General features: G+C 45.0%; 1 protein-coding gene across 2 annotated transcripts in view; it reads right to left on the reverse strand.

The window, feature by feature from the left end:
* LOC149371996 (apoptotic protease-activating factor 1-like) overlaps positions 1 to 27,582 on the reverse strand; it is a 79,550-nt gene extending 51,968 nt beyond the window's left edge. For both annotated transcript variants that reach the window (XM_089566349.1, XM_089566350.1), the window contains exons 1-8: positions 27,418 to 27,582; positions 20,754 to 20,923; positions 16,053 to 16,226; positions 13,504 to 13,881; positions 10,601 to 10,844; positions 5,631 to 5,863; positions 4,354 to 4,518; positions 1,222 to 1,464 (exon numbers count right to left, since the gene is read on the reverse strand). In XM_089566349.1, the coding sequence (XP_089422475.1) occupies positions 1,222 to 1,464; positions 4,354 to 4,518; positions 5,631 to 5,863; positions 10,601 to 10,844; positions 13,504 to 13,881; positions 16,053 to 16,226; positions 20,754 to 20,923; positions 27,418 to 27,427 (1,617 nt within the window). In that variant the 5' untranslated portion in view covers positions 27,428 to 27,582. The remainder of the gene's footprint in view (positions 1 to 1,221; positions 1,465 to 4,353; positions 4,519 to 5,630; positions 5,864 to 10,600; positions 10,845 to 13,503; positions 13,882 to 16,052; positions 16,227 to 20,753; positions 20,924 to 27,417) is intronic.
* Positions 27,583 to 27,649: the final 67 nt, after the last annotated feature.

Raw genomic sequence — 27,649 nt, forward strand, 5'->3', positions numbered from 1 at the left:
TTTAAACAGTGAAGCAACTTCTCCTGAAGATTGGTCGCAAAGATGACAATTTGCCAATCAGTCTGTTAGATGCACTTCATTTTCTGGCCGTGTCTTGGGACACTGACCACAAGCACAATCACGAACTGTTATCGTAAATGTGGATTTATGATGGTACCGGTTGCACCACCCATTGGCGAAGAGTCCGACGAGGATTTGGCCATTGAACACTGGGAGACGCTGGACAGTTTCTTCTTATGACTTTGTCACTGCGAACGACAACGATGTGACTTACAGATTAAGGACCATTCAAGATTCAATTCATGGAACAAATGAACGATCGTCATCCGACACCCATGAAGGAGAGGGTGACCTACTGCTATTGATAACTCTCAATGCCCTTGATGTTATGCCCCAGACTGTAAGCGTCGGCAGCATGAGCAATGAAACTGCAGCCCGGTTTTATGCTTTTCAGGCTGGGCTTACCGGCGAAATCGAACCTAAGGAGGTGCAAACAAGTATTACCGGCTTTTTTGGCTGTGAATAATTGGGCCGGCCAGATAAATTGTTTTGTTCTCATGTTCAACTTGGCTTGTTTTAGATCATACGAATATTTTTCGGGGTCCCCAGTAGACCGGGGGGGGGTGGTCTACTGTACTAGAACTGGGTTCAGAAGCAATGGCTTGCATGCAGTTCCTATTGTCGCTTTGGCACGCGAGAAGGCTGCAACACATGTCATATCTTTTCCCGTCTTTCCGCTCCATCTATTCTGCTTGAGTGTGACAGTGACAAAGGCTAATCAACGGGTCTCAGTCCCTCCTCACTTGGCAGATTACAGCAAGACCACTAGAAAGTGCTGTGGTTTTATGTTCAGATACCTAAAGAGCGACCCCAAATGCGTAGAGCCAAAGGTTTGGCAACTGCACATGCACAAGCAGCTCATCCCCTGCAAGCAAGATACCAATCAATACCCATAGCATGATTTAATTAAATTTAAACTCTGAAACAACTGAAAACAAACTAGTGAAAATTTCGGGTTCCCCTAGACTCTCCTGCAGTTTTGTATCTCACGACGAAATAAAAGCTCCTTGATGGACCTTGGTCTGCAACATACAGCCATAACTACTTCCGCATCCTTCAAAGAATCTTGATAGCGCGCATCTTCAGAGGTATAGACTAGTGAGAAGTAAAGGAAACCAAGGAGAGCACAACAACTCTGATGCGGAATAAAAGCAGCCTTGCCTGTGGGTCACAATGGAAGTGGTGCTCGTAGCGCTGGAGGTCGCTCACAAGGTCACTGGGGCAGTTGCACCGAACTTTGCGCTCGACAAAGCGCAGGTCAAGGAAGATCTCCCGGAACTCCTGGCTCATCCCTGCCTCATCCAGGTGGTAGCCCAGGTACCAGTAGAAGTAGCCGCGGGCGCAGGGCATTTCCCAAGGCTTCCAGCGCCTCAGCAACTTTTCCACAAACTGCCGGTGGAGGTCCTAGTGGCACAAAACAAGTGGTTTTTCACTACACTCACTTGAATTTTAAGCCTAAAACTTTTATTCATGGATTCAGCCACTTTCATTCAAAGCTCTCACAGAGTCCTGCAATTTGTACACATCTTCACAAAGACTAGGAGTTTAGTTTTTGCTTTGACATAGTTTTTCACCAGCCCTACAGTATTATCTATACTAATGGAAACAAGAGACAATGAAAAAAATCAACCCCAAAAAACAATCAGTGACCAATTACAGCAAAACCTCGTCGATAGTTTTTTTTAATGAGAGAAAGACGAATGATCCAAACCGCCTGATATTAAAAAAGGCAACTGCTCAATGAGATATGAAGGCATTTATTGACAATTTCCTTACAAAAAATATTCGATCAACATTTCTTGGCACAAGGCCTGACAGCTCCCATTATAGTGCTTGCAGGATTCAGTCTCGATTCGCATTGTCTTCAGCGCGGAAAAAACTAACTTCACAAAACACCCAGTTCGTCAACGGCAATGGCAGAAGTAGCCACAATTTCTACCTTGTTTCTCGATACTTCACCCTCTTGCAGCAGTGAACTGCGGAGAAGCTGTAGTGGCAACTGACTGTCGTCAACGTCATCAGCCCAGAATCGTCTGAATTGAGATTGGGAGACTGAAAGCCGCTAAACCGTGGTGGTGGTGTCATTTGCCATCTGCAGAGATGCAGATGACTCTGGGCTCGCATCATACGCAGCTGAACAAATAAGTATTACAAAACTTAGTAAGAGATGAAAGTTATCACAACATGCAAGCTCCGTGTGGTTTCCCAGCAAGCAAGCGAGTGGTTGAGGTGGGAGGAGTTTAAAAAGTTACTATAATAAATAATACATGTCACGGTACACAGACGAACGGAATCCCAGCGGCTGCATCCCCAAACACGGCCTTTGACGGCTGCACTGTTCAGCCCGTCGCCAACAAGCATACGAGATGCAACAAACCTCAGACGTGAAAGCAAGAACATCACAGAGGGAACTACACTACGCCCGCTGTAAGGTTGCCCGAAACTGATGACAAAAATGAAAGGAGTGCAAAACTACCAACATGCCTGAGAAAAAAGCTCTACTTTACTTTGTTGGCTTTCATAGTTGCGGTGCAGAGGGAAACCAACTTTTAACCCGGCAGTATGCTATTATTTACACCTTTCAACAGCTCAAATTAGGTGAGTGGCTAAATGCCAGTTACTGTAAGTACCATGATGAGAAAGCAGGACTGCAAAGCATTTTGATGTTGGTCTGCAGTCTTCACTTCGAGGAGCACCACCATTTTCTTGTTCTCAAGGTCTCAGTGTAAGGTACGCAACCCACATGTTCCGCTGCTATACCTTTTCGTGTGTTTGGACGAAAGGACTCTAGTCCGAACAGTTCCACTGCAGCTTTGCACTCCATGCATAGATGCAGCCTGCACGCATTTCCTCGTGCCCTGTGCTGGTCCACGCTAACAGTGCGCCTTCATTTGCAGCAGCGTAATGTGCAGCATTTCAAAGTTGGTCTACACAAGGACCTGTCCAAAAAACTGTGATTGCGATTACCATGTCCTCCAGTCAGTGTAAGCTGATGTGCCACCTCCAGCACACGCGCAGCTGCTTCGCTGACGACTGTCAACTTTCGCATAGGGAAGACATCCGGCAATGGTACGAACGTGTGATCATGCATGCATAGCGTGATCATGCATGCACAGCATGATCATGCATGCACAGCGTGATCATGCATGCACGGCGTGGTCATGTGACTGCATGCCACGTAAGTGAGGTTGGAGAAATCGAGCAGCCGATTGTGTGCTAAGGCTCCCGTTATGCAGAAAATCCAAAGGCATCGGCATTGCGAGCGATAAATCAGCCGAGGTAGGGTGGCCACTGTATGGCCAACCTGGGGCACAAGATTCTGCTCGGCCTCGCGCAACCCGCAAAGGTCGAAGAATTAGTCACGTGACCTTGCCACGTCATCCTTCGTCATGTGACCTTGTGACATCATCACAACCTGCCCATCGAATCGTAAGCAAACTGACCACCGCAGCAGGTAGCAGTTATATTAATGATTACTTGCAAGAGGTTGCTCGGGAAGAGCAACCTTGGTCTCAAAATCCCCCACAGGTGGCAGCACCTGCCATCGCAGGGCAGTGGTGCATCGCTTAATCGCTGCACCACTGCACAAACAGTGGTATGAGGACTCCCAGGGATATACGAATAAAAAGTAAAGAATGATCAATTCCGCATATATGGGCATTAACCCATTGATACTATCACATCACGTTGTTCTCCAATTTTTGTTCCAGTGAGGAGCGAGCACGGAGCAAGCTTTCGACACTTTGCCAGGCTTTGTCTTCGCCCATCTGGCTTTCATGCATGAAACCGCACTTAAAAGTCCCGGCTCCACTGGCACCACGTAGGGGAATTGCAGCAGGTTGCTGAAGTTTTCGCTAACCAGAACGACCATATGCAGTCATCTCCGCTTGTACCATCTATCTCACTTACATTTCGCAGTCCACAATGCTTGTCGCTTGAAAGCATGACACGAGAAGGGGAATCGTGCACTGTGCACTGCCACCTAGCGAGTCTACAGCACCACTAAGGGCAGGCATGAAGTCAATTCCACCAGCTCGTAGCAAGGAGTGCACTGAATACAGCCCAGCAGCTGCTCAAAAAATATAAAATATTCAGCCATTTACACAAAAATAACTGGAATGATGACTGTATACCGTAAGAATGCAAATGCGGTCCTTCCTCAATATTTTCCAATTTTTGTTCAGTATCCCTTCAGTGAGAGTGAATATAGTGTCATCAAACTCTGAGTAAATCGAAAAACGTAGCAAGAAAAAAATAATAGGCAGTAGAGATGAGTAAGCAGCCTCTACAGACCTGAAGTGATGTTGCTTTCCTCTTGAGAAAGCTGAGGTAGACGTCATGGATCCCGTACGTGTAGGAGTCATGCACGGGCTCCATACGCACAAGAGACTTCTGCACAAGGCCTGTCATGACATGCTCCACGCTGACTGCATCCATGTCCCACAGCACCTCAAACACCTGCAAGCAGCCACCAGAGCATTTAGGTCTCAGGGGATAAAGCAGCAACAGAGCCACACCACACATGAAAAGCAAGGACAGCCATCTAAAGAAAAAATAAACAAGGACTGGTGACTTGGCTTAGAAACGTTTTTATCAGCACCTCCCACTTAGTTAAGAACGGACCTGGTACCATAACTTGAATCTTCATGAGAACCCTTGCATACTGACTGGCAGACGGTGTAGTATAAGTGGCTGTGACAGTTTGTTAGAAATGAGACATTGCTGCAACAGCGCCACATGTCATTACAGTAAATGAATATATTCACAACATTTAACACACTGTAAACTTGCAAAGCCGAGGGAAGCAAGAGCAGTTGGCGTGACAACACTCAGAAAGCAATGTGCACTGCCATCACTTCTGCTTCTTCAGTGAACATTGCATGTACTGAGGGATTGGTCTCAGTGGAAGATTGAAATCGAAACATCTAAGGTTGATTCTGAAGATGGCACAAAAGGGAGAAGAACAAGGAAGGCTTGACCCTTTTGCGCCATCTTCGGAATCAACCTTAGCTATGAACCAACTAGCCCAAACCGAAGTACTTCTTGAAGTCAAAATACAAACCCTTTTGTGCATGTGACGGTGTGCAACATAAAACCAACACAATGTAAAGAGCAGCATGGAACTTTGGCAGCAAAAGTTATTCGTCTTCTCATTGCCACACTTTACGGGCCAAAAAAACTGCTACATGTTTTCTCTGTCCCAACCGAAGCAAGGTTAAATGAGCAGAACTGCAGCATGACAGGCATGACAGGATTGCTTGACATATCTTTATTAAATGATGTATCACCTGCTAGGAAACCCTGACATGACTGCAACCCCTTTTATGTTTATTTGTATGTTTGTTCTTTTTATTGTTATGCATGTTCCCATCATCGCCACTGTAAACCAATATGCCCCCCCTTATGTAATGCCTTCGGGCCTTTAAGGGATCAATAAATGAAATGAAGAGTGACGATAACAAGCTAGTTGCTTCACCACCATGAGTTGAAAACAGGCAGTCACTATAACCTCAGCTCTCATTAGATATGGTACGTGGAACTATGTCAAAAAAGCGGCCAGTCGCACTTACCAAGCTCGGGATGTCAACATCTTCAAGGAAGAGGGCAAAGCTTTGGAAGCACGTCAGCTGTTCCTGGTCCAAGTTGCTGATGATGAGCTCCAGAGCAGAGTCAAAGCTGCTGCCGGATCCGTGTCGTGCACGACCCCTCAAATGCACGTTTTGAATGTACGGCCTCCACTTGTCGGGCCGCCTGGGGTAAGGCCGTAGCACTGCTGCTATGTTGGCCATCAGCAGCGGCAGCCCTGGACCACACAAGGAATAAGCTTACAGATGACTCAGGCTTCGAGACGGTGATGAATTATATGTATGGGTTTTCAACTTCAAACGTTATAAGCCGACGACCGATTTTTTCGGACTCTCTAGGGACCGCGAAAACGACCGAAAAATCGGGCAGTCCGGCAAATCAAATTTCACCGAAAAAATCACGAACTTATTACCAATATGCCGGAGGAAGCGGCCAGTTGTATTGCGCACATTCTAAAGCTTCTCATGACTATATTTCGCCGCGTGACATACTGTACGAATGCGTATAAGGGCCGAAATTTTTTTTTTCCAGATTCGAGGGCCAATTTTCAGGGTGCGGCCCATACACGCCATGTGCGATGAAAAAAAAAATTTTAAGTAAAAAAACACCAACCAGGGAATGAGCAACATTTATTCTACGTTCAATCGTTACTCGCGCGCGCTCATCCCAAAAGAAGCCGCGCAGCATGTCTGCTGTCAACGCGTAGCCGTTCTTCCGCACTTCCATCACATAGCAGCTCTTCCAGTTCGGGAAACTCGCACAGCTTGCCTCGGAAAGCACTTTCTCTTTCGGTTGCACCATCATCAGACGCACTTCTTGGCCACGTCGAATTTCCCGCCCGCCGCACGCTTGCCGTGTTCAAGAGCTAACTCCCAGCCGTTTAGCTATTAAGGTGTTTGCCCATCGGGCTAAAACTGCAACGCTCGGCGGCAGCACGCGAAAGCCACAACTATTACGGCAAACGCGCTAACAAGCCACAAAAGGCTGGAGTTGGCGATACTGATGCCAATGTAAATAGCAGAAAATCACGGCGGAGAAAAAAGTTGATGATGATGATCACGGCCTCGGGCGCCATCCATGGACGGCACTTGGAAGCTCCTCTGAGCGCGCCGTGGCCGCCGCAATCTGCTCCGGCGGCAAAAGCGCGTTTTAATCACGGAGGTCACGGCGCGCGCGTAGCCTCCGCAAACGTATTCGCGTTCCATATTCGGAACGAAAGAGTCGGCACAGATGAGTTCCGTGAACTGAGACTATGGCTTAAGTTCGTGCGGCGGAAGACATTCAAGAACAGTACGAATTCGAAACCACGCGAGCGCAATGTGCCGACTCGCGCAGAATTTAAGCATCGCAAGTTAAGAGGCTCCCTTTAAGCTTGAATTTCGTCTTGTTAAATCAAGTTTTCGATCTCTACTGCAGTTTGAACTAATGAGGTTCCACTGTACACATTACATGGTGGCTTGGGTACTGGCGGCGAGGGCTAACGAGGTTCGAAAAATCGGGTGCTCAGTTGCAGTGCGTCCGAAATTTCAAGCACTCTTATACATTGGCTCTATGGGCCATGTCGCGGTGCTGCGAAAAAGTCCAAATAATTAAGCATGTCCGAAAAATCAGGCGTCCGAATTTTCGGTCGTCGACTGTACTCAGACTGCAGGGTTATGATGCTATAGAGGGCTCCAAATTAAACTCGACCAGCAGAGGTTCTTTAAAATACACTGAAGTCTCAACACAAAGGCATCTTTTTAAAGGAATATTTTTAAAGGCAACTTTTTACATTGTCTCCTACAAAATGTGGCTACAACTGCCAAGTACCAAGGGCGCAACATCATGCTCAGCAGCAGGGTACAAATCGTCACTGAGCTGCTCTCGCAAGTACCCTTGCATGCTCCACTCAACTTCACCTTTTCAGGGTACTGGACAGAACTAGACAAAGAACCTCTGTCTAATACCAGTGCCATATTTGATTCTTGAAAAGTCTTTCAGCACTCAGTCCAGAGAATTAACAGTCAGTCCATCGTCAGGCAACTCCAACAGCCACTACGTCTACAGCCTACAGAGTCTATGAAAGAACAAAGAAATCAAAAAAACATTCCCAGGAAATGACAGCCTGAAGCAATAAGTGCTAGTAGCTGCAGTTAAACCTGGATGTAACGAACCTCCCTGTAATTGAATTCCTTCATATTGTGAAGTTTCTCGATTATAAAACAAGAACTACCATAATAGGAACGTCTGCGATCAAAAGTGAATGCAGTTAACGCTTCGTGCTCCAGCACCATTAGCTTTACGTGGTAAACACAGCAGTCTCTGCAGCTTTCCCTCTTGTAACATCGCACCAAGCTGTATTGCAATGGTTCATGCTCGAAAGCAGTACAAAACAGCAGGATGCAGTAAAGATGGCACGGGACGAACACTCCATGCCCATCGCCACTGCTCGATTGTTCACATGATTTGGGCACCAACAGTTGACGCACGCCAGAAGTGGGGGACAGCAGAGCGCAGCAGCGACGCACGGCAAAGAGTTCGTTTCTTAGGACAATAATAGCTGGGCAGTCCAAGAGATGGGATATGCACGAAGATGACGATTTTTCCCACTCCCCTCTCTCCCTCACTCTCCCCACCACACACGGAGCAGCATCATGTGAGCCATGGCGGAGATGGTGGCGGCTGCTGCTGCGGTTATACCAATGCAACTGTGAAATGTTTCTCATCGGGGGCTTGAGTGAGCATAGGCAAGATGATTTCACCTGCATTTATTAATATTAAAACGGTTCTGTGAAAGAAAATCCGGCGTTCGATGTACGTCCAACAGAGGGCAGAGCAGGAAGAAAGCTTACCATAATTATCGCTCAAACCCGTGGCAGCGCAAACGAATAAGTTTCACTAGTTGCTGCTCTAGAATACTGCGCCATCTCCGCTGCCTTTCTTTCCATATGTTAAGCTTACAGCATCCTGCGCTATGCTTTAGAAGTGGTCTTTATCCGCTTTCATTCGTGCGCGATTCAGGCCAAACTCCTCTCAAGCTGCGCTTTAGAAATTGTCATCTTCGTGAACTTTTGCGATACAGTCCAAACTTAACATCACGTGACCACTTGCACCTGCCAGACCAAGTTCGAATGCGTGTCCGGTTTGAAGCCTATGCTTCATGGCACTTGATCAAACGCTTGATACAACTTGAGATCTCATTTCAAGAAATTTTAACAATATCCCAAATTATTTTTTAAAACTAAAGAACACATCAAGCAGCTTTCCGTTCAACATGTGCTGCGGCAACAGTTGGAGCAGCCGCGCACAGAGGGCGCCACAAATCCCTGGCGCATATGTTAGTTTGCGCAACTGCACAAAGAGGGCACCACAAGTCAATGCGCTTGTAAAACAAAATTGGAGCTGACTTGCTAATCCCCTCCGCATCAATCGCACTAATTGCCCGTTAATTTTTTTTTTCCCCATTTTGTTTTCCATTCTGCACTGACCTTTTGAGTATTCACACAAACACTGCATGCAGTGAAAACTCGTGAACTTTTGTCACTTTCATTATATAGAGGTTTATGGTTTATAGAGATTTAACATCCAAAAGCGACTGAGGCTATGAAGGATGCCTTAGTGAAGGGCTCCAGAAATTTCGACCACCTGGGGTTCTTTAACGTGCACTAAGTTAGTGCACATAACGAATCACATAACAAACCCCCCCCACTTTTGTCACTGATAATTTCCTTCTTTTTAAGCGTTTGCCATTCCCACGGCAGCACAGATCTTGGCAGCGTGCCAATAACATCACGGCGTGTTTATCTAGAGCTGCTGTGGAGCGCTCAGCGAACTTGGCAGAGCACACAAGACGCTGTGCGCCCTTGACAGGAGCACTGGCGGTAGTGGCTTGCTCAGCACGCTGCTGCATGCTGTGGCTGTGCCAGTATGCGGTCAGAAAGCTGGCGAGCGCTCAAGCATCGGAGAGGAGCACAAACCAGAATGCTATAAAACATCCTCTACACTGAAATTCTATGGAAGAAGCAGACCCTCGAGCGATTAGGCATGCTCGAGATAGGGAGTGAAAATGCCTATAATCCCTCTCAAACCGCAGCTAATGCTTAAACATTTGCATTACACGCTCGTAACCACAGTGCGAGTTTTTTTTTAACCTCACATAAAAAACATGCACCTGACCTTCAGGGCTGCTGTTCAGCATGTTCACTTCATCTAGCCACAACTGGCCATTGCCGCGGCTGAACATCGGCGATATGAAAGCGGCTGACCGCGTGCTTTTGTTTGCGATGGATGAACAGACAAACGAGCCAGTGGGCAGGCACATGTATATAAAATGAGCCCTCCCCCAAAATTGATATCAACTTCTCTGGAAAAAAAAAAAGTGGGTTCATTAAGCGAGTAAATACAGTAACTGCTCATATTTTGATGCTCAGCAGTATGTGATGAAGTGACATCTCTAGCAAAAAAATTTTTGTTTAGATGCCTAAAAGACGATAATTAAAAGTTATAACAATAAAACTCCAAAGGTCAAACTTTATTACCATTTTAAAATGTCTATGTGGACCTATGGATACAGTTCCTTTCTACAGAAAAACTAAAGCTGGGATCATAAGATTAACTTTTGGCTTAAGAGTAAAAGTGACTGTTGCCATAGTATCTACTGAAATTTGTCTTATAATGCAGATTTCTTTCTTTTCTCTTTAATTTGTGGCAGTGCAAGGGGAGTTAAAATGAAAAGTAAGCAACAATTGTAGAAGAATGAAACAACCCCGCAAAAACATACAAAATCCGAATTTCAAACAAGGGTTCTTCTTAACAGCATGCACAGAGATGAACATCACATAAAGTCCTGGCATACACACCAACCCCTTTCTTGAAAAGAGCACACCAATTGTGTACACACAGGAGTGATTTACTGGCAGGAAATTATGGCACACACACAAAAACACTGACAGTGACACTGACTAGAGTCCAATACCTCTGTGAGTGTCGCAGATGTCTTCAACCTGTGGAGGCAGCTCGTGCTCAGGTACACCAAGAACACTAGAGAAAAGCTGCCGAGTTTCACTGACAGTCAGCCCTTCCTCGATTTGGATGGGGTACGTAAACATGTGGATGTCATCCACAACATTGTGGTCCCGGGTGGTCACCAGGAGGGGACAACCCACTGTGAAAGCCTCCACCACCCGTGGAGACCACACGTCATCGAGCACCAGAAGAGCCTGCACAAGATCGCAGGTATGAGACGGAGCAGAAAAAGGAAAAGCAGGAAGACAGGCCAGGTCCAAGCCTCACCGACTAGTACACTATGCAAAGGGTAGTAGGACAAAGAGGCAGACCACAGTACTGGCAATACAAGCACACACAAGTGTGCACTTAAGGACCACATGCTATGCGGTCTTGCAGGTGCGGTGACTTGAGATGGTAAGGCAGCAAACAGTCAAGAGGTTGCCAACGCCACTAGCCCATAAGGCTCCATCCAGTTTCCGGATATTTGTCTCGGAAAATAATATGGCATCCAGCCGAATAGAGCACTTTCACAAACATGACGTGAAAACGTTTTGTATCAACAACGTTAGCACAAAGTTAATTCGAAGACCTGTGGTGTTATATCAGAACACCAGAATTTGCCATGAACTCGGGAACATTCAAGTTCAACCGGGGTTCAGCACCTTATAAAATAGGTTCATGAGCCTGTATTAAGAGATCGGAAGCCGGCAGAGTGGGTGAGCGAACGCGGGTTAATGACATCCTAGTCGAAATCAAGAGGAAGAAATGGGCTTGGGCAGGGCATGTAATGCAAAGGCAAGATAACCGCTGGTCCTTAATGGTAAAGGAGTGGATTCTAAGAGAAGGCAAACACAGCAGGGGGCGGCCGAAAATTAGGTGGGCGGATGAGATTAAGAAGTTTATGGGGATACGGTGGCCACAGCTGGCAAAGGACAGGGTTAATTGCAGAGACATGGGAGAGGCCTCTGCCCTGCAGTGGGTGTAGTCAGGCTGATGATGATTAAGCAGCATGATACTTAATCAGACATTTAATGTTTCAAGCATCATCGCATAGACAGCAGTGGCACTCCGACTCGGCGCACAGGACGCCATGCTGATCAAAGCGACCCTTTGCAGTTCACCAACACTGGACTGCTACTGTTTTCAGTGCAAGACGCACTCAGACCTTGCCAATGTACTGACACAAAACATAGTTTCCATTTAGAGCCTGCATCGCACTGAACTCACAAATACAAAATGCACTGCATCAGCCCTAGATTGGCCGGATGGACTTTGTGCTTTCTCTTCTGATTGGTCCTTTTCAACTGAAACCTTCCCCTATTGCAAACACCTCTACACATGCTCCCGAGAGCTGCGCCAAGCCAATTACCTGGCACATCCATACCTGCCTATCGCCCTCGCATGCACCGAGAATGTTGCTGTGTAATTGTGCCAGTGAACGGCAAGAGCTCTGACAATCACTGAGGAACAACGAAAGATGCATGACCACGTCCTATGGACATCTAAACCGGTGTGGCCGAATTTTGGGTGACCGGAATGATGTAGAACCAAAGAAATTCTAAACAAACTCCCACCGTATGAGGAGTTAATCACAAAACTTTGGCCGCAGCTTTACAGAGTGCTACGGCAGCAACTCAAAAAATTAACGTTAAACAACATTTTGTGCTCGTCTTCTGGGTTCAATTTCAATTTCAGATCATTCGAGAGCCCACTTCATTTGAATATTTTATGCAGTTCAACCAGCTTGAACTTCTATTGTCTGTGCAAGCAAACATGACTATTAGCTTCTACATGAGAAAGTGGAATAAAAAGAAAAAAGATAACACAATATCATGAAAGACGTCTTCCAGGTCAGCAGCCGAGTGCCATAACTATTGATTCATCACGGTGGCTTGACTAGAAAGGTAATAACACAAGGACATGCACGGTAGAAAGAATGTGGCTGAATCTAAATGCCCATTACCATAAATTCCCGCATACAGTCCGCTGACTATAAACAGTACAGTAACAGTTTATATACCCCCGAACCTCTGTAATGCTAAATGGCCTTGAGGGTGTTAATAAATGAAATGAAATAACGTGCCTTGCCCTATACAATTTTCACTACCAAGTTTTTACTGCCATACTTGTTCTATATTTATGTTTCTTGCCATCGTGCAGTCTGCTGGTTGTAGACATAGCGAAAACGTAGTAAAAATACAGCACACAAGGCTGATCATTGGCATCTGACTTCAAGCATTCACGTAGCCTAGCTAGTATCCCAAACAGCCAACGCAATGTTCTGCTCTGTGCTTCCCCTCGCAGGAGTGAAGGCTTTCAAGTCAGGGCTACAGAGGTTTTCTCTAAAAAAATACCCGAGCAAAGAAGTCAGTGAAGATTGGCCTGCTGCGGATATGAAATGACAGACTTTGCTTGGCCTAACAGACCTGAAAATGCAGATTTTGACGGGTTGTGAGATTGAATAATTTTTTGCACCAATGAGTATAAAAAAGGTATACGTACTAGCCAAAGAAAACAAGATAAACATTGGCATTTCAGTGCCCTTATGTGCTCATGACCTGTACACAAAATTTGCAGACATGCGGCCTGCAAGATATTTTGTTTCCCCATGAGAATTGAGCCCTTCCGACTATACGCCGGGTGCAGGCTGTATACCAGACATTACAATACATAAATGTACGAAATAAAGTGCTGCGTCAGCAATCATTAAATATTTCCATTAAACCACATCCCTTTCCAGCAGCATCATGACCAGTACTGTTTCTTACCTACTTATTCTTCTTATTGCTAATTTCACACCTGTCTCATCCATCACAGATCTTTCACACGTCACACCTAAGCTTCCAAAAATGCACCACACATGACACTAACTTTCACATCATTGAGGCACCACCGCTTCAACCGGCAGGTAGCCATTTCCACTGTGCCAACATCCTTGTGCGAGCCAAGGTTCAAGCGGTCAAGCTGAAGGTGCATCTTCAGCAGGACATCACTGGGCTCACGCAGCTTGCCAATGGGCAGCCAGTAGACGCCGTCTGGGAAGCACTCGCTGATGAGGCTGTAGTCCCGCAGGGCCTCTGCAGCCAGGATTGACTTGCCGCAGCCTATCATGCCATGCAGGACCACAGCTCCATTGCTGCGATGCTCGCGTGAGCATAAAGACCGCAGGGCCTGTCGAATTTTTTGCACCACCTCAGTGCGTTTCACCAGGTGTGCGGGGCGAAATGGGACTCCCCCATTCTGGAGCATCTGCAACAAGAAATTACAAAAAGCTTGGTTACATGATATAGCACACATGCAGAACATTGAGCGGGACTAATTGAAGTAAACAGATGACGGCTGCACCGCTGATTTTAAAGAATGATTCTGTGATGACTTCATTCTTTCATGGCTTGTAAATAAAACCAGAACACCGATGAATACAGTATCGGTAATTCTGTATGCAACAAATGCACTGAATAAGATAAATATTAATCATCCCCTTCCCTCCCACTAGTTCCATCACTATTATGCAAAGGAGAGACAGTTAACTGCATGACCTTCAACAATTTGGGTGCACCGCTTTCACGGTCCTGATCATACTGTAGGCATGTACACTGTGCCAAGTACATGCCTACTGCAACCACTGGGCCCTGACATCCTCTTATGAGCACAGAGTCTCATTATTCAGACCCCACGTATATGCACAATATCTCAATACTTTTTAGGTTATATGGGTGGTAAAAAGGCTAAATAAACTTCCTACCCAAAAAAAACCACCAGGATGGTGCAAAATAATTCAGAGCTGAAAAGGCCAGGAGAGCTGGCTGGTTTGAAGCCGACTGCCAAACACCCATTAGTTTCAAAAGTAGGTTCAGGCCTGGACATATGGTGATTTCAGACGCAGTTGTGTGACATGTTTCACATGTTACGTGACATGACCACAGATCGCACATTCTCATAAGCCAGCAGGCGGGCACTGCAGTTCTTGGCAATGACAAACTATGACAATGACACCAAGTTAACTCCAGATATCCTCCCAAATAAAGCTTTTACTTTTTTATAGATTCCAGGGTGAATAACTAAGCTCCCAGATTTTTGCCCCTCCCTAGGGTGAAAAAGTGACAGCTAGAGCTACACCACACACTTCACCCAGCCAAAGCACCCAAGGCAGGCTCACAGTGGCCAGACCTACATGGGCCACAAGACCACAGACTGCATATTCTCCAGGGTACCTGCTCTAAAAACAGACGGCCGAGGCCTGTCTCGACTGCACTCTCTTTGACTACCAGGTGAACACAGGAGTTTTCAGTTACAACATGCTATTTATTTATTTATTTGCAATACCTTACAGGCCCATAGGGCATTGTGTACGGGGGGCACCACATTTTGAACACTTTCTAACAGAACAGGCCGAATGATATGAAAAAAAAATGTATCACATACCAAAATTACATGAACACATGAAAAAAGAACAGAGTAATAAATGTAACAACAGGGAAATAAGAAAAACAGATGCTTGTAGCCCATGTTATCAGTGCATAATTAAACAGTCGTGATAGAATACAATATATGATATGTTGAGCAAATATGAAAAACAGATATCAAAAAAAGATACACAGCTTAAAAGAAAACCGAAAGTACAAGAATTGCATCAAAATGACACTTAATGGCTGCAACAAAGCAAAAATGATACTAAAAGATGTGACTGTAAGTATGCTAAGTGTTGGGTTAATAGGCATCACAATGAAAAATGGCACACACCATGCAGAGAGTTCTAACTGAAACCATCACTGTAAAAAGTACTCATCACAGTGAACCAGTAGAGGAACTTCCATCTTTTTTTCATCAAAGAGAGAAAAACACAAAGGTGTGCAGTGTCTAAGAATGCTATCATGTCTGGTGAACACAGAGGCACATCAGAGCTGTTCAACACAAACAGGCAACGTGAGCAGAGTATTTATTGCACAATTCCACTGCCCACAGTTCCCTCCTTGTTCCAGTGAGTATGATGACCCAGATGAAAATGGCACATCGTGGCCTGGAACCCCAACTGTCCTCTCACATTCGATGGCTAGTAGAAAGCTTTACTGACTTCTCGAAAGTCTGGATGACAGACTTTACTGCAATTAGGTGGGTGGTATCACACAGAAAGAGGATCTTGTAGAGGGTCTCTCATTATCACTGCTAGCAGACCCAAAGAGAAGCAGTCACATGACGAAAAGCCGCATCTGCATGAATTGTGCATTGCCTATCACTCACTCAACAAATAACTAAACATGTACACAGAACATAGAGTCACGTGGAAAAAAATAAAAGCGCACATAAATTTAACACGGCTAAACAAGGGTTTGGGCCACACTTTAAACTTACATTCCACCACACCAAAAGCAAAAAATTCAAGTTTGCTGACTCTGAACAGTTCACAAAAAGAACCTTACCTTGTGCACGTAAACATTCTCCTTCTTGATGTTACTGTGCTCATCATAAAGCTTTCTTGCAATCCAGCTGTAGGCATCGTCATGTTTCAAGGCCTTGATGAATACGACATAGCCGTCCTCACCTTTATTGGCCAAAATATCAAGAAGGCGTCGCACCTTGTTCTCCACAGAGTCCTGCAGTGTACATAATGCACGCACGATGCGAGACTCAGGATGCACCACACTATGTTTGCCATTATTAAACAGCAGATTTGCAAGGTTTGTTTACATGCATACACAGTAGCCCCTCAACAGCAAGACTGGCGCATGAAAACAGTATACAACACACTAAGACACAATATATTAGCCCAAAATACTTAATAAGCATAACTGAGCACTGAGCAAGAAGTACAGCAATGGTAATGACTGAAAGAAAAAAAAAATTAAAGATCTATTTGATGTGAAGCATACGTGCGACTGCTGTAATGATGGTGAACGAATAACACGAGGCAGTGAATTTCGGTAATCGTAGTTCCATGGAGAGAAACTGCATGTGAGGGTAATAGCACGCACACTAAAGGTACGTGTGATAGCGACAAGTCGTGAATGACATAGCTAATTTTAAACAATAGAAAAAATAAGCAAGAAAAAGATTTAATCTTGAGGTGGAGAAATCTTGACTATACAAAAACTTGACATGAAGACAGAAATGTCAACTGCCACAAAGAAAAGGTTGTTGAAGCTGAAAACATGACGATATACCAATGAAAGCCAAAGCAAACTACTTTCCTCAGTATATACTGGTTATATTAGTTTAGTTTAGTTTAGTTAGTTTAGTTTAGTTTAGTTTATTAACGTCCCAAAGCGACTGATGCTATGAGAGACGCCGTAGTGAAGGGCTCCGGAAATTTCGACCACCTGGGGTTCTTTAACGTGCACTGACATCGCACAGCACACGGGCCTCTAGAATTTCGCCTTCAAGAAATTCAGCCGCCGCGGCCAGGATCGAACCCGCGTCTTTCGGATCAGCAGCCGAGCGCCGTAACCACTGAGCCACCGCGGCGGGGCGGTTATATTAGTGGTATTGCAACATGTGTAAGGCCACCAAATGACAGCAGCCTGTTCAAGCACGGATTTATGCATGACGCAAGTAGGCAAGTTTGAATAGTGCCTTATTACACACTGCATTGATATGTATGGTTAAAGGACAAATAATATGGGGGGACAACACAAAAATATTCATATTCAACTACCCCTTCAAAAGATGCATACCTGAGGCTGTAGTCTAAGGCAAATGGTGAAGCACTACCAAACAAGGAACACGAGGAGTGTAATGAAGATTTAAGGTACATTTTTGCCAAGCGTTGCATTATATGCAGAACAGCTTTTTGGTCAGTTGACATGGTGCAGAATTTTATTGCCAGAATGCAAACAGAAATTACATGTAATGTTACTGAGAGGCCAATGACTCGAACTAAAATGAAGCATACCCAAAGAATGAACCTTGAGGAATGAGTTATTGTATGTGCGTAACACCACAGTCTGTAGAATTAAAATTCACAAATTGTGATGAACTACAAAGAAAACTAGTAGACCATGATACCAGGTGAGAGTTATTCAGAATTACATTCCACTTTAACCTAAGCTTAGGACAAACAACTATGCTACATGCTTTAGAAGAGTCAATAAAATGGCACCAGCTTGCTCTCTCGTGACCATACTACAGAAGCAATGTCACGCACAAACTCAGTAGAGACACCGTACTGAAACCCAGCCTGTAACCATGCTGGACGGCCGACAGCGGAGCATGGATTTTAAAAGTTTACAACATGTTTATGAAGCCTATGTTTGAGAGTTTTACCAGAGCACAATGTTAAGAAAATGGGCCTGTCATTAGCTAAGCATTGTCTATTATCTGAATGAAAGACTGGAAGGAGCTTTTCAAGTTCCCAGATATAGGGAAGGACAGCGCAGTTCAGTCTTATAAAATATAAAGGCAAGACATCTGGAAGCCTTCAAGAAGCAGCATATAAGATGGGGGGATGGGGGAGGCAGTAGGTTAGCACCAAAAAGGCACTATTTGTGGTCCAAACTACCTACCTGAAACAAAAATTAGGAACAGCAAATTAGTGCTAGGCTTAGAGAACATACATTGGATTTTATTAATGAACAAAGAATTAAACTTAATAAGCAAAATGCGAAAAGTTACTACCATCTAAGCATGCTAATCAAGCTGTGCAGTTGTTTTCTGCTAGTGCATAAAAATATATGAAATTCCAGGAGCGCCTACTCCTCTGGACACCCATGGCTTCTGCTTGCCATGGGCGTCGAGAGATGACTGCTTGCAGAGATCAGACCTTGCAAGGATTGAAGTTTGCATACGGGCCCAGGTTTGAAATACCTCCAAAGCAGATGGAAGCACCATGAGTATAAGTTGATAAGGTACATCGGGTTTAACAACCCAGAGCTGCATGCGGGCTACGAGGGACACCACTGCAGGGCAGGGGATTAATTTTGGCCACCCTAGGTTCTTTTGCGTGCACTGCTACTTCACAGCACAAGGGTGTGTCTTGCACTTCCACCTCTATTGAAATGCAACCACTATGGCCGGAATCTGGTCCTGCGACTTTGGACCGCACAGCCAAACACCATAGCCACTGCAGGGGGCGTAGCAGTTTGAATTTCCATTACTAACAGAAAGGACAACACAGTCACCCCAAGCAAATACAGAATGAAAATAATTATTAAAAGCATTTCAGCAGTTTTTATTGGCTTTACTTGGCTTTATTATTGATTACAAAAAAAAAAAGTTGAGGTGATACCAGGTAAAAACAAACGAACAGCAGGAATGGATTCTTACTAAACTTTCCAACGCACAATGCCTGCATGAGAACAAAATTGCCAATGCAACATAGCTGTCATACAGGCAGGCAGGCATATGTTAGCACCACTACTAGTCGCTAGGACTGCACAATGATAATGCGACTACTAGGCTGGAATCTGAAGGTGATTCAAATCGCCCAAGAACACAAATTAAAAAAGCTGTGAACTACCAAATCCTACAAGGCTTGTGCTCGAAGCTTTATGCTCCCAACTACACTCAAACTTATGATGGTGATGAGTTTTAATGGCGCAAGGACAGCCATGGCCAAAAATTGCCATGGCACAAGGTGTTGTCCATACAAGACGGGGTCAGAGGCCCATTTTCCAAGCGTTTCCTCCAAAGAAGTCCAGCACCAGGCCAGGGGAAAGCTTGTACTTTGTTCCAATGCTTTTAAGCCACAAGGTAAACAACTGTGTAAAGTTGAGTGCATTTAAGTTTTATTTACATTTGCTAGTGTTTCCTGTAACTCAAGATATGAATACTCTTGACTGCAATTTAAATATGGCTACAGAAATTACAGCCCTCATTAGGAGACAAAATATGTCTGACTAAATTGAATGAACTTCGGCACTGAAGTCAGGCATTAGCACAGTGTTTTTCTAGAAGAATTTGGTATAATTGTAGTAGGAATAATCAAATAAGTATCATCTGCGCCATTGTGACATCTGCTTAGCTCAGAAGCCTCACCAACTAAATGAGAGCACCAGGAAATGATGTTTAACTCTTTCCCTACCATGGGGAAAATGACCATTTTCTGAAGGTTTCAGTACATTTTTTTTTTTTCTGTAAGAACTACTGAATTCAGTATTGATTGCAATACCTAAAAACATAGCTGAATAAAGGTGCTTTCTGTTAACATACGTTTAAACATCAACTTGCATGCTGCAACAAAAAATTTTATTTGCTAAAAACGAGACTTTAGAAAAAAATTCAACAAAACTTGCAAAAACACGCTTGTATATTAAAAGAAAAAAATGTTAAAAATTTTCTGAAATATGCAAAATGTTTTTTTGTCTATTGGCCACTCTCTGCAAAAAAAAATCATTTCTATCTTGAATAGTATTGTTGCCACAAAAGAATAACTGGAAACCCTATCGTTGTGCATTGGAGCACGACCGCCTGTATTTCAGGCTGGTTTACATCATCACCGATGTGAAAACTGAATCATCTTCAGCACCTTGCAACATTTTTCAGGCTCGTTGTTGCACAGGACGTCGATTAAATCACTCGCAGACGAAACGGAGTCCTGAGATTTGCTATGTCTTAGAGCGCGTGCCGCGCATGCGGAGGCTGCCAAGCGACTTCGATGGTACCGTATCTTCGTAGTGGTTTCAAAAAATGCCGTTTTGTAGGGGCAAAAAAAAAACTACATCGGAAACAAAACTTCAGTTCTCCGGCTATAAGCCAGATGCGCATCGTGCCTGTAAGCAACGCGGAGGGCTCCAAAGTCGAGCGGCGAAGGCGTCATCTGCGGGCAACATGGCGGGCAATGAGCGCAGGTCCGCGTCTTCATTTTTTCTCAGCGCGTTAAAAAGTACCCCCTCGCGAGACAAAAGAAAACTACATCGAAAACAAAACATTGGTTCCTGGCCTACAAACTACATCTGCAGCGTGGTCATTAGCAACATAGAAGGTTTTGAAATCGGGGCATGAAATTATCGTTAGCGGGCTAACGATGCTCAATGGGCGCGGTAGGGAAAGAGTTAAATAATGCAACTTGAAAGAACTTTACTTTATCCACAAAGTTTGCAAAAAAACAGAGAAAGTATGCAATAAGCAGCCCTCAGCCCAGCGCAAGGCATCATATGCCAGAACTACCACAATAATGCGGTTATTACCTGTCTCAGGACATCTGCAGACTCCTCCTTAGAAAAGATGTCTTCTTCTTCCAAGTGGGGAAGCACAAACTTGGCCTCCACATCTGCGACTATGGCGTCTCTATGTTTTTTGAGGCATATCTTCTCAGCAGTGTCCAATTCATGCATAATGTCTTTTGGCACTAGATCTCCTGCAAGACAAGGAACAAATAACATGCATTCTCTTACAGTAGGTGCCCAGAATAACAGTCGTGCACTCGGGCACATGTTCATTCGTGCTTCAATGACACAGGCAGGTCACACTCACTCAAATGTTCACACTAAATAAGCCCAAGCCAGCTCCACTTGTCTTTTTGGTTCGTAACTCCCAATAGCACATTAAGACCAAATCTGATTATTATTATGATGATGATGATGGGGGAAGGGCACAAGGTGTTTTTGTCTACTCAGGGTGGGGTCCAAGACACATTTCCCAAGCATTTCACCCTAGACAAGCCACCGTTTATAAAGCTTTTTCAGTTTCGAAACTGCTCCTCCCGAAGCGGCCGCGATTTGCGCCCAGCCACTGAGATGGCGCTGCAGTCGAAGTTTGCGCCGCTCTCGACGCTAGCTAGCCACGCTGCGGTGCGGCAACGTTGCTGACGCTCCGGTAGTCGAGCGCATTTCCGTTGCGTTTTCTTGTTATCAAATGATCCTGTCATTATGAGTTGAGTGTTCGTGCACTACGCTTCAGCAGCCTTCGGTGTGTGGTTGGGTGCGGACGCTCATGGTGTGAACCCAACCTGCAAGTAGCGTGGGCTGCCGAATGTTCTCGAACGCCAGGTTTTGGATTTTTTCGCTGTCAGAGGGTAGGCGGTGTGCGTCATTTATCTTCTTTAGGATGTGCTAGGACTGGCAACCAAATGCTAACGTGTTTCGTGCCGGGATGTACCAGCGGGTACCGGCGCAACACGGAGAAGGGGCACTTCTTTTCTCCGCCGACCGATCCTATTCTCCTTGCAAAATGGTCGAGAGCGATACCCCGTGCAGACAAGGCGTTGGGGAAAACATGCAAAGTGTGCGACGCCCACTTCCAAGAAGGGGATATTGTGAAGTCGTATAAGCATGTAATCAACGGAGAAGTGATTGAAATCGAGCGCGGTGCATGGTCTCTAAGAAGTGATGGAATTCCTACCATATTTCCTAATCTCCCGCTGTACTTCTCAAATCGTAAACGGCGAAAATCTCCGAAAAAGAGAGCAACCATCTCAAGAAACGCAGTGGCAACGCAGAGCGACGCTGCAGAAGATATCGAGCGTGAGCAACCAGAGCCCGTGCAAGTCAGCTGCTTGCATGTTAATAGGCTGGTGGAGAAGAGCGATTCAAATCAAATCAAATCAAATCTTTATTTCAGCACCGCAAAAATGCTGAGGGTCGTGGACAAAAAGCCTCTTTATGGGCTTGACTAGGCCCACGGCCCTTTTCTACATGGCAGCATGGCATACAGCAAGAGAAAATTGTTCTAACTTAATTGTACACAGCTCTCAGAAAAAAAGGTTACCTCGTCAGTGGAGATCGGCAGCTCTTGAAGATGAAAATGGGCACCGATCACGGACTTTTTTACAAGGCAGGATTGGAGGCAGATGTATATTCAGTACTCAGTTCGCGAAGACATGAGTTAAGTTGTATCTGCCCGCGGAAAACTGGTGCCGACGCTGCCCGTGGATTTGGCAATCACTTCGTTAGAAGACGTAGAGGCAATTGTGCAGGCTGTACAAACTATGCAAGCCTGTCATGGTTGCACTTCTAGCAGGGGAGGAACTGTATACCACAAACAGTGCAGAGTTCTGAGTGAGGCAGAAAACGGAGTCTGTATAAAGTGTGCGAAAATGACGAACGACCTCGAAAGAAGAAGTGGACTGAAACCCAAGAAAAAGGTGTGCCTTGCAGCACCTGTTTTGAGGAAGAGGCTCATTCGTGCCGCTGCAGCTCGGGAGCAAAAGAAGAAAGAAATTAGCCAACTCAGTGAAAAACTGAAGAAAGCGTTTTCGACAGGTCTAGGTGAAGTGACACAAGACCTACGAGAAGCACAAAAGATGGTTATACAGGCAGCCGTCATGCAACAAGCGGCTAAGTCGCCGCGTGGGCACCAATACTACAGACTGGCTTATGATCTGTCTGCTTCTGAGGCTGACAAGCCCAAAGTGTTACAGAACTCTGTCTGACATTCAGATTTCGCCCCTGCCAAGTGCCAACCGTCTTGTGCAGCTAGCTACTGAAAGGTCTTCCATGTGGCTACGGCCTAAACAAATTTGCCCAATTGGTAGCATAAAACTGCATACGGCAGGCAAGCCAGAACATTACTCATATGGTAGTCTAATCTCGACTCGTCTAGTCTCTCGTCTAGTCTAGTTGTCTTGTCGTCTCGAGACTAGTCTGGAGGGTTCTTCTAATCTTTAATAAACTCGGGGCAGACGTTCAGGCTTTGCAACTTCAATTATTGTTAAATCTTATCTTGCTCCATTTCGCATTTGGAAAGCAAGAGTAAACATTACTCGCGACCAATGGCATTGATACAGAGGGGTAAGGTGACCGTTCAAACGCAATGCGATGGAAACGCCGCATTCTACAGACGCACGAAAGCGACTATTCTGCCCAAGACGAAACGTAATCACTGGTGTCCATCTTTTTCTAAAGCACTGGTCGCTTCTGCGCACACGCAGTTTAACTCCTTAAACTTACGAAGCGCAGATAACGACGCCACGAAGCGTGAGCAGTGTCTTCGGTTAAACGCCTTGCGGGAGGACAGCGGAACGGTACGCGCCTGTAGCAGACGGCGCACTTCCTTGGCGCAAACTTCGACAGCAGCGCCGCAGTGGCGGGCGCGGCGGCGGGCCGCATGCTCCCTGTTGGCGCGGCGAGGAGATGCGGAACTGAAAAGGATCTATAAACGATGAGACAAGCGGAGTACCAAGCCAGGGGAATCTTGTGCTGAGTGTATCACTGGTGGACATCCAGCGGTACTGGGGATCGAACTCCACACCTCCCACATGTGAGGTGGATGCTCAAACCACTAGGCCACCACTGCGGTACCACAACTAACCTGTGGTACCTAATCTACTTTACGATTAGGAACCTAATTTAATAAGCTAGATGCCTGTATATAGACTACAGATTACACAGGTAAGTATTTAACAGTGCAACCCTCAAGTTTCAAAACTAGCTTTTCAAAGAAGCTACACAGGCATTCCCTCTATTCTGATCGTAAGCTTCAAACTTGCACAGAGCATGCATGGTACAGCTTGAAAATTAGAAATGAACGTTACTTTCTTTTGATTTAGATTAGGTGCAGAAGCAATCGGCCCTCTTCGATAACATACCCCTGTACAGTCGGCCAAATCTTTAGCTGGCGTGCATGGCGGCCGCTTTTTGCTTGCTACTGTTTTTTAAGATGAAGCAAACTTGCGGAAAGATGAATATAAAGCCCCGGCTTGGTGAGCCTATTGTTATATTTGATATTTTGGCAAGTTTGGTCCGTCATAAAGTGCAGGAGAAAGCAAAATGTGGCTGTCACGCAAGCCAGCTAAAGATCTGGCCAGCTGTACAGTCTCGGCTATTATACTACAGAGCACGCTTCAGCGATCACTCTATTCATGCTTTACCTAATGTAAGTTAGGAAATACTTTATACATTTGTTAGCACATGCTACTATAGTCGGATACAACTTAAGTCTGCAGCGAAGCTCTGCCCACATACAGCCTCCGTGCACAGAATTCCTCCACGACAAAAAAGTAGTCCGCTGCTTAAACATTTCTTGTTATATAAACAAGAAGCTTATCACAAGAAAAAACTATATGAGCTCTATAATTTCGATGCGTTGATTGTTTTATATAGTCAAACATTAAAAAGCTGATTTCGTTTACAGTTGCGAGTGGCCAGCGGAGTAATACAGGACGCCGCGGGCCGCGGCCCAGTGTTAGCAACTGCTGTTTTTTTAAGTTGTATCCTACTATAGTGCGCTTTTGCATGAACCAATGAAACCATCATATCTTTTCTACAAAATACGTGAGAAAATGTCAAATGCCAAAGCGTGCCCTGCAATATTTTGAACACGCCTGTACATACATGAACATCGCAGGAATGAAAATATAAAAGTACAGCTGTGGACGCGGTAAAAGTTGCGAATACATGAAGTTAGCATACTGCACTTTGCCTTCTCCCTTTGTTTCCCTTTCCATGTGTAGGGCAGAATACTGGGCGTTTGCTTTACACTACTGTGTTTTAGGTGGAAAGCACTCAAATTGCATAGGCCGCCATTTAGGCATACATGGAGCATTGCGAAAGGCCACATACGTGTCTAAACAGCTTATCGCTACCTGCTCCAGCAGGCACCGCTGAAGCTGCAGGATGTACACCAAAAGGGCCCCCATGATGTCATGTGAATACCCCCTTAGTTTCTCGAGAAGTTAGTCGCAGTAACTGCTTTGCTCTAATTAAATCATCTGCTGTGTTCTCAGATGGGCTAATGGCACTTTACTGTTACACAGGTGCTGGTTACTGACATGTAGTTGATTCATGCATATCCTCATGGCAAGTATGTGCCTGATCTCTTTTAAACAATGACTGTTTGCTACAGCATGCAGTCAATGATTTCCTATGACAATGAGGAAAGCAACAAAAATATGTTCTCTGGTACCACCTCACACGTAGCAAGAGCCAATGTTACTGGATAAAAAATGAGTGCAGCGGTAAAAGTGTCATGTGAAGACCTGCAGAGAATTGCTCTGAAAAAAGCACACAAAGCCAATAAAAACAATTATTTCAAAAATAACGCCTAGCACTGTTATCTTATAGACAAAGCAAGACACCTTACTGTGAAAGCTACAGATAAATTCTTGTCACATCAATACATAGTGCATCAAGCCTAAAACTTGCACTGCAACGCAACCTTTCTCACTAAATATCAGTATAAGAAATGTTTTCCATTCTGAAAATGCATTGCTCAGAACATGTACTCATAATGCAGTGCTAAATTGAGTCAATCGTGAATTTTTTCAAATATGAACAAGGAATCAGCAGCAAAACAATGCTAAAGAATAAAATGAACAGAGAAATAATTGGATACAGGTCAACTATCCCAGCACATGACGACTGCATCGTTCTGCAGGACGAAGTGTTTTGCATATCAACCATACCTATACTCAGCTGCAACTATACTATATGCATCCTTATAGTATACATCAGGTGCAACACTATGAAAGGAGCACAAATAGTCCATATGACAAAATAACGGGAGGCGCGTTACTCCGCACTTCTATCGTGGCCGAGTGGTCTAAGGCACGAGAAAGTGATAGTATTTCGCCACCAGTGAAAGCCCATTTAATCAAGCTCTTGACAAATGTATCACATAACAAGCCTGCAGGCCAAGTATTTATTGTTTTTTGCTCAGCACAGGGGAAGCACTACTTTTTGATCGCACTTGTTGGCAGCGCAAACAAGAACGCTAGCTTCGACAGCACTGCACCTGATGTATGAAACAAAGTATAGTGCAAACGTCTAATGTGTGGAGAATGCATCACCTGGATTGACGAAATACCACAACGGCATCAGTCGGTGACTGTGGCCAGAAAAGCAGACAAGAAACCCTTCCCTTATCTCTCAGCCTTGCCTCTCGTGGTTTTCTGACAAGTGCGTTATTATACATAGTGTGTAGTCATTCAAAACATTTATAGCCCCAATTCAAAGATATGTGATGAAAAAAATATGAATACCAATGAAGCAAGACACTTTCGTTAATGAGGATATATGAGCAAGATGCATTGGCACAATATTTATTTTCTTACTACCAACACCGACAACAATGCAAGATTCTACTGAAATAACAGGCATGGCAGCACAAGTACTACACCAGAAAACGCCGGTGAATTGTCACTATGTAGAGTCCAGCCACTTTGATATTAATAAAACGCCGAGGTTTTCGCTGCGCTTTCGGGACCCAGACACGGCGGCCGCTGTAATGTCGGTGAAAACTATGTATACAAATTGAATCAGATAATATTGTTCGATAGTACTATCTGAAGCGGGGTTACGGGGCTGTAAATGTCATGCGAGCATGTGCGTGTTTTCCAGTTTCGAGCCTCAGGTTCCTTAACTCAGCAACATTTTAGGCGCACAAATGAAACAGACACAGATGAACACGCCTGCAGTTGACGCAGTGAATGGTTTCGCAGAAATATGCGCACATGTTTTTGTTCTGCTGATGTCCACAACGACGTTTTTTCTACCGCACATATGTGCAATACACACACATTTACCTCGCCGCGGTCTGAACGGTTCACGAATCCACTATGAACCCAAGTGAACCTGCCTTTGTTGGAGCTACACAATGGGCACTGCACTTCGGAGGTTACTGAAGCGCCCTGGTGAAAAGGGGTCAAGGACAGTTCCAAATAAGCAAGATTCACAACACAAAAAGGCGCCAAACGCAAGGGAAAGTGATATTTTACATCACGCAGTGCACCACACCCCACCGACGCCGTACACAGCGCAGTTGTCAACACACTCGGTTAATCGCTTGGCCAGTCAGCGTTCAAAAATGTTGCGGCCGCTAAGGCAGCTGACCACTTTCACCAGGCGCGCTTTCACACAGTGGCGCAATGACCACCGCTACGCGTGGTAACGGAAACAAGTCCGTCCGTTCACTCACCGATCGTCATAGGTAAACCGTCGCGGTGACACGAATCGCATGAATTGACATAATTTTCACAGTCGCAGTACACGTCTCAACAAGCCCACGCTAAAGCACCAGCCATAGAGAAAAGAACCAGCTATCAGCAGTCAGTCAACTACGAATAGCAGGTAGCAAGCACGCGCTGCCACAACGTTTATAGATGCTGCGGCAGTGTTGTGTATCAGCCGATTAGGATGCATATGCAGCG

This window comes from Amblyomma mixtum, chromosome 1, assembly GCF_055824585.1.
Source record: "Amblyomma mixtum isolate Tamu chromosome 1, ASM5582458v1, whole genome shotgun sequence".
In the NCBI taxonomy this organism is placed as follows: Eukaryota; Metazoa; Arthropoda; class Arachnida; order Ixodida; family Ixodidae; genus Amblyomma; species Amblyomma mixtum.